Source organism: Aythya marila (genome assembly GCF_965140915.1).
Source record: "Aythya marila genome assembly, chromosome: 8".
Taxonomy (NCBI): domain Eukaryota; kingdom Metazoa; phylum Chordata; class Aves; order Anseriformes; family Anatidae; genus Aythya; species Aythya marila.
The window spans coordinates 21,307,434-21,315,385 of record NC_139049.1 but is presented as its reverse complement, the minus strand read 5'-3'; the positions used below and the strand labels follow the sequence as shown (position 1 = coordinate 21,315,385).

The following is a 7,952-nucleotide window of genomic DNA, read 5'->3' as shown; positions in this document are numbered from 1 at the left end:
TAAGAAGCTTTTACTGCTTGTGTTTCTTGAGTTGTGGCTAAGTAAGATTTTAAATTTTTCAGGAATGGAATTTCTTTGAGATAATTTTAATGGAAGATGTTGGATTTCATTATAATAATTTGATTGCTGTCATAACTCAAATCAGGTACATAATGAGGTTTAAAAATGGAAATACGTGGGTTCTAGTGAGTTTCTGACCTTCTCCGTAAATCTTTTCATATGACACCTATGTTAAGCAAGAAAATGTTGCTTAGTTTTCCTGTATATAAATCATATTTCTGCATCCTGTTTAAACATTGGAGCCATAACTTAAAAAAATAACTCCAAGCCAGACTACATATGCAAAACACTTTTTGTTGGTTCCTAAAATGACTGTCATTGTGTTACTGACCATTTATAGCATGCTGAAATAATTCTAGTTCAACAAGACCATGAGTTAAACACAGTGCTAGTTTATATCCTGTGGGAGCTTTGGTAGAATAGGTGGAGATGATAAACTGTTGCAGGGTTGGACCTTTATTGCATCTGTCTATTTTCTGTTGAAAGTTTGTAACCATAGAGAGCTACAAAACCTAAGACTGAGATTAGAAAATATCCTTTTGATTGCTTTTGTCTTGCTGTTGTGCTGTTTACAGAAAGAAGTTTCTATTTCTAAAGAGAGAAAATTCTGGACTACGGCACAAATCTGGCTTCAGGATCTTATTTTTTTTTTCTGGACCCAGGCCCTGAGCAGCCTCTGTCCTGCACTCTGTTCTGGCTGTCATGCTGCCCTGTTTCTGAAGATGTGAGGCAGACAATGGTGGCATGCTCTGTTCTCTGGCTTTCTGTGCATGGCAGAGCATGTTGTGCAGTGGCTGCTGCTGTCTCTCCTCAGTCCTACTGCTGTCAGCCAGAGCAGGGGAAGACCTCCTGAAGTCCTCAGAGGATGCTGCTGCTGGGCTCTCCACTGAACTTACAATAACACTGTATGAGATGCTGGGTAGGCAAAGTGAGTGGTGGGCGCTCTTTTCCCCGTTTTCCTACTATCCAGGCAGTGAAGTAGAGATGGATTGCTGTTCTTCACAAGACCAACAACAAAAACCAAGATTCTCAAGTTCCTATCTCAGCCCCAGAATTTATATATATGTGTATATATACATTTTTTTTTCATTTTTCTTTACATCAGTTTTACATATAAACATTTTTTTTTCAGTGTTCTTCCCTGGAGGACAGCTTCCCATTCAAACCCGAGATGGGGCTTTGGGATTCCCTGAGTTTTGTGATGCCATGAAGCAAAGCAGGATGTCATTGAGCAAGGTGGCTCAGATCCAACTTTATTGGTGCCCTTCTTAGTATGTTATATTAGAGTGGTCATAAGAAAACACTACTCTTCTTTGTCTTGAACTTAAATTAACTCACTCCTGCATTTAGAATAATAAATCTTTACTGATGTGTTTTCAAGTGCAGTGGAACATGAGATAAAGTGTCAAGAATGGATGGGGACAGTGTATTTTTTTTTTTTTTTAAAGAACAACTTTTTCCTCTTTCCCTAAGCCCCCAAAAGAGAGGCACTTTGTATAATAAAACCAGTATCTGCCTGGATCTTTGGAGGGAGCACGGCAGGGGAAGAGTCTTCATTTCTGCAGCTCAGGAGAAAGCGTTCCCCTGAAATGCTGGATTTAAATTTTCTGTTCAAATTTCAGGCCTTCAGTACTGTAATTGAAGGAGTTGCTGGTTCTTCCTGACGCTGCTTTTATGTGAACAGCTGTATACTCAGAGATAAAATCTTGTTAGAGGGCAAATTGGCACAAGCCTATCTAAGTGTGAAATAGCTTTAATATTTTTGTGATGTTAGAATTCTATGTTATAAAAATACTGGGAGTGTAAGGTTTTGATAATATGAGCAAAGAATGTAAATCATTAACAGTGGAAAAAACAAATGTGTCCTTGGCTGAAGAACTTGCTAGAAAGGCCTATTAACCAACCGTATTCTGTAGTCAGCAACATTACCTTTAAATGGCAGTACTTCTTTTGAACATATCATTTAGCTTTTGAATGCCTTCAGAATTTTATTGATGGCTTTTCTTCTTTGGGTGACTACGGTGAGTTATACATTTTGTTTGTCCTTACTTATTTTTACACGGGCAAAACATCTGGAGGTATAGCTGAACACAGCACTCTTCAGAGTTTAGTCTGCTTTAACTAGAGGTAAGCTACCTAGAAAGATGGGCAGTTTCTTCTCTGAGCACGTTTTTTATCCATTTTAAATTCCATTTGTTCTGTTAAAACAAATTTTATAAATAAGATTACACAAGCTTTTCTGTTTAAAAACAAACAAACAAAAAACTAGTTCAGTGTAAACTGGTTGCTGTTAAATGAGCAACTTCAAAAACAGACACCTAAAGTTCTCATCTAAGTTTGGAATGGAAATAAAAGAACAATCATCTGAAAAGTTGTTACTGATTTGTAGGGTTTGCTTTTTCCTTCTTCCAGTATTTCTATGGATGCTTGCATTTTGATCCCTGGAAGTTCATGCATTTAAATATTTAACTTTCTAAATAGTAAATGTTTTGTGACAACACTGTGCTTTGTATGAAAGCCATATACTGTGTAAGACAGGCTATATCATAGAATGGCTTGGGTTGGGTAAAGGATATATATCCTTTATATCCTATAGATATAAAATACTGTAACAGCTTATTCAAGGTTTATTTCATCTTGGAGAAGAAAGAAAAAGTTTTCCTAAAACGTTAGGTCTGGACAACACTTGATTAACGCTTGATTTTTTTTTTTTTTTTTTTTTTTTTTTTTTTTTTTTTTAGAATTTCTTTGAAAGAAAGTTGGGAGGTGTGGATTTGAGTGTTTCTAAGTGTGCATTTGAAATGGATGGGAAGAGACTCCAGAGCATGTGAGGCTGTGTGGCCATGCTAAATTGTTACCATGACACTGAATAATAGCGAGGTGGTGAGCTGAATTTCTAACAGCATTAATGGTGCCAAGCAATCATTGTCTCCTGGTAAAATGTGCAGAAGTACTCCACAACTCAACTTTTTTCTTTTTTTTTTTTTTTTTTTAAAAATGAAGTGTCTTGCAGCTGAGTAAGGTTTAGATTAATTGCACTGAGAAGTAAGCTGAGTAGGGCAATATATACTTCCCATTGGGCTCTTTCACTTACTTGTATGGCACTCTTGTTTGAAGCTGTAAGGTTTTCCTGAAAAGTAATAGTAGAATTCAGACTATACCAAGACTCAGGTGTTCTCCTCAGTGGTGAGAGGGGCTGAGGAGCTTGCAGGGCCTGTGTTGAAGAAGAGAGGAGGAAAACAAAATAAACCTGCGTGGGTCTGGAGGGACAGTGCAAAGGCCAAACACAAATGGGCATTTTCTTTGGAAGTGCACAGGATTGCAACCAGGGACAGCATGAGCTGCAGAAAGCCTCCACAGTCCCTTTCTGTTCTACTCTTGGGGATGATTTGCCTCTGTATGGAAATGAGGAGGGCTAATAATGCCTTTAGTGTCAATCTACCTGTTGCCTAAAGGGATTGTGCCTGGTTAGGAGCAGCTTGCCAGGTAGGAGCAGTATCAGTTACTAAATGGGTGGCACAGTACTAACCCCTTCTGGATACCACATACTAAGAGTCTGGGTTCCAGATGCAGTGCAGAGAGGATGACTGCATCAATTTCAAGGAATTTTGTGTTTATCACACAAAATCACAGGAGTGAAGCAATATAGCACGCAAAGTATACAGAGGTGTCAAGTGCAGAAAATGAGAAGAGTTACAAGGTGTAGTACTGAGCAATGCTGGGACAGCGTGGAAGTGGAAGAAAGACCGCAGGAGAAGCAACAAATAAGAAGTAAGACCTTTATGATATACAGAGTGCGGTACCGGGAAGTTTGAGTATGGTGAGATGATGTAGAAAAACCACAGGCAAAAACTAACTGCAATAAGAATTTCACAAGTGAATTCATTAATCTGCAGGTAACACCACTTCAGTGTAGTTAACCCCAGAGGAAGTTCAGAGCCTTTTTCAGACCTGCACCAAAAAGCTTTCCCTTCCCTGTGACGTGTGGCAGCCTTTTGCAGGGCAAGGTAGCACAGCACAGGCACCCTTGGTGGGCTACTTGTGTTGCTTGCTGATAACGATGAGCTCACCAAAGGAAGCTGGCCGAACACAAAACAATACTTCATTCTCACAGGCAGTGTAAGGGTTTTCAGAGCCCAAATAACAAAGAACTTGGACCAACTGGCAGAAACTGTCTCCTGGGAACACTTAGGGAGTTGCACAGGGATTAATTATAAAGACGTGGCTTGATTTTGGAGCATCACGGACCGCCTGTGAGCCGTAGATTGCTGTCTGTCCGTGCACTTGATGGTGAGCGCGTCCCGGGGCTCACAAACACGCTGGAGCCATGAATCAAACGCGGTCATGTGATGGAGGGGAGGTACCGGGCTGGCGCCCAGCCAGTGGCAGGAGCTGATGGGTGGAACAAACGGGGCATAAAAAGACTAATATGACTAACGGATCCTGGCTGCGTGGTACCCTTATTTGGATCTACAGGAATGTGGGCTCTAGCAGTTCTGCGGCTCTACCAGCCTTTTGCCTGACACTGGAACTGCTGCTCACAAAGTAGAATCCTGCTGCTCTGTGGTAGGAAGGCTAGAGAAAGAACATGGCCTGCATTCTGAAGGTAAATCTCTATCTGTTGCTTGAATGCATTGTTAGAGAGCCCCTCGCTGCTCAGAGGCATGGATTCGGTATGGTCCTATTGCATCTTCGTTGTCTCTTTTGAATACTGGTTTTGTTTGCAAATGAATATGGAGAGATTCTGCAACGTACAGCTGTGCTCTGCTTCCCTCTGCCATTCTTTTCCTCTTTCCCTGCATTGTCAGAACAGCGAGCTATCAGCTAGTGGGAAGGGAACTGTGTGCCGAGTAATAGGAGGGGGGTGAGGGGCTCTGGTTTGTCTCAGTTGACTTTGTTGGAGCTGAATTCCTTCCTGAGCTATAGCATTCGGGCAACAGACTCCCAGTACAAAGGACAAAACGGGAAGTTATTTTCTTTTCTGACTGTGCAGCATTCACTGCTTTTAAAGCAGAGGTTGCAGATGTACACAGCTGCCCCAGTTGCTCCTTAAGCACACACTTCCCTGCTGAATTTACCCAACACCCACATACTCCACAAATTATATTTAGCATTTAATTGTGATCCCTAATTAAGGGACCTATTTGATGCAGGGTTTTTTCTCCTTTCACGCCAGCAAATACAAGTGCAAACTTACCGTGTGCTCATATGCTTTCTCCAGCCTGCTTTCCTCAGATAAAAGTACTTGCAAGCAGCATGTCATGGAGATGGAGGGAGCATCGCTAGCACTGAGTCCTGAATGAAAGGGGAGGAGGCGGAAGTGCAGCCAGTTGGGAACAAACGGCGTTTGTTCCCTTACGGCATTGTCACTTGCAGGCAGCCCCTCTCCTGCGCCTGGCTCCAAAGTGATTTGTTTGCGATTCGTTGGTTATCTCCCTTGCTCCTTTCTGTGTATATTTTGAATAGGTTTGTGCTCTGTTCCTTTTAGTAAATAAAACCTATCTGGGAATACTTTGTTATTTTCAGTCTGACCTCCTAACGAAGGGCTGATTGTCCCAAACTTTGGGATGGCCTCTCACAGCAGTTGCCTTCAGCGTATCAGCTGAATGGGTGAATTGCAAAGCTTCAAAACAGCCCCCAAATAATAAACAGTCCTGTGTCTCCTGGAATCCAATTCTTATCACTTTCCTCGGTGTTGAACTCTGAAAATAACTGCTTATTTCACTGCACCGTTTTTCCCTCTCATTCTTTCCCTAGTCTTTCCCTAGTAGTAGGTCTGTAGTGCATGGATTAGTTTTTACTTTTGTGAGCGCAGATCTTGTGGCAGTTTTTTAAATAAGTATGGTGAAGTCTACCTCAAGTGCTGGAACTTCCTTGAACTCAGAGGTTCTGCATGGAGGTGGATGGTAACAGAATCCCTTAAGCAGACAGCACTGACGCAAGTGAGAGTTAAGTTGCAACTTGGGATGGGGCGGTAGGAGCTCTGTGAATGGAGCCTGGCTTCGCAGAGATAAGCAGATGCACCCCTTTTTTTAAACACTCCCTAGACTTGGCTTGGATCTGTAGGTTCCAGAAGAAGGGAAACTTTTTTTTGACAATGTTAAAAGATCAAATACAAAATCTTCCTTCTGGCACTGACAGTTAAAAGAGAATATCATTCTAGAAGAAAGCTGCAGTGTGTTCCCCCAGCCTCCTCCTGCACAGTCTGATGGCACAATGTCTCCCAGCATGACTTCTGCAGGGCCTGCCTTTAGAGTTTGAATCATAACACACTAAATGCCTCCCCTCTGCCCAGCCCTGCAGCTCCATTTGGTTGTAGTTCCGATGATTAAATCAATAGATACATTGGTGTTCCTTGACAGGGAGCCTGCTGCCAGCCTGGTTCTTAATCTTGTTAACACAAGCAGGTGCAAGGATAAAAAGTGAAACAGATAAGAGAAGATTAGCTTTGTCATAAGGCAGGCTGGACTTCTTTAGTCAGACATCCCACAGGAGTAATCTAAATGTATAGATCTAGATACTTAACTGTGTATGAGTTCTTAATGTAATGCCTGTACTTCATATAAATATGAGTAGTTGTGTAATTTCTGGATCTGACAGAAACAAAAGCAGCAATTGCCCAAAGGGGATCACAAATATTCTTCAAACTTGTACCATAGCAAGGAAGTTGAGAATAGTATGTATCTCTTAATGTGATGCTTAGTTCTTTCCTGAAATTACAAACCTGTTACCCTCATCCTCCTCCGTTCTCTTAGGTTTGTTCCAGCTCCCTAGTCTATTTGGTCAGTAGCCTGTGTGGAACCATACCTATAGCAAATACTTTTATATACATAAAAACTTTGAATAGGTAGTGACACAGTGTATAGGGAGGCAGACAAACTGTGTTTCCCTGCCACATAGGTTCTGAGTGGCTTTGTGGAGCTGCCTTGTGGCTCTACCTGCCTTAGTTCCTAGATTTTATTTTTAGTTTTTCCTTCTTGCTCATTCCTTTCACAAAGATATTGGGGCTTGTGAATACTGGAGTTCCGTATGTGTAAAAGCTTAATATAAATGATGTTTGATGGCGATGTATTTAATAGCCACTCATCTCTGTTCTTTGTAGTTAATAATTAACCAAAGTTAACTTGCAGTTTACTTAAATATATTGGAAAAACTGTACAACTGTATAATGTCTGATACCAAGACACCCCCCTTTGCTGTAATTACTGCAAGAAATCATCTCTGTATGTAGCACTTGTAGGAGTGCTTGGGAAGGTGATTTTTCCTAAAATGTGTGTCGTCTCTGGGGTGTTCCTTTGTGTACTCTCTAGTTAAAATAATCAGGACTGTTGCTTGTTGTGGCCCCAGAAAGTCTGTATCCCAATCACTGGTGGGACATCCTGAATTATAACTACTGAAACCCTCTTCTGAGAAATTCTCTCCTCTGTTGAGGAAATGCAGAGAAAGAGGCAAGTTCTAATACACAAGATCTTTTTTTTTTTTTTCCTCACCATCATGTCTTTTAAAATCATAGCAGAATAGCTGAGTGAAGTGTAGGCTTTTCTTGGAAGAAAACAGTTGATCTTCTGCTTGTTACTATGGCAGCTACGTGCCACCTCGCTGATTACTAGATTAACAGAGTGATTACTACTTATGTAATCACTGTTAACTCTGCAGATGTTGAACTCCCTGACTTCTGCTGTATCAGCCACTGGGTCTTCAAAATGTTATTAAATACATTATTTCAAAGGGACCCCGGTTTTTGATTAATTGAAAAATGACACTTCAGTGCACCTGTCTTCCTACAGCAAACACATGAATGATAATGGTACCCTGTAAAATGTTAATATCCCCCACTGAGGATTGGGCAGTGATACTTTAAAACAGACAGAATGGGTAATGTTACTTCATAA

At 41.0% G+C, this 7,952-nt stretch overlaps 1 protein-coding gene across 4 annotated transcripts in view; it reads left to right on the top strand.

Annotated features, from left to right (window-relative positions):
* Positions 1-1,980: 1,980 nt before the first annotated feature.
* Positions 1,981-7,952, top strand: part of ST6GALNAC3 (ST6 N-acetylgalactosaminide alpha-2,6-sialyltransferase 3) — a gene marked incomplete at its 3' end in the record, with an annotated part of 226,033 nt that continues 220,061 nt past the window's right edge. For 2 of the 4 annotated variants that reach the window (XM_082766335.1, XM_082766338.1), the window contains exon 1: positions 1,981-2,081. In XM_082766335.1, coding sequence (XP_082622461.1) covers positions 2,055-2,081 — 27 coding nt within the window. In that variant the 5' untranslated portion in view covers positions 1,981-2,054. Of the gene's footprint in view, positions 2,082-2,912; positions 2,944-4,533; positions 4,667-7,952 lie in introns of those variants that run through there. The other 2 variants (XM_082766336.1, XM_082766337.1) reach the window with 2 other exon arrangements.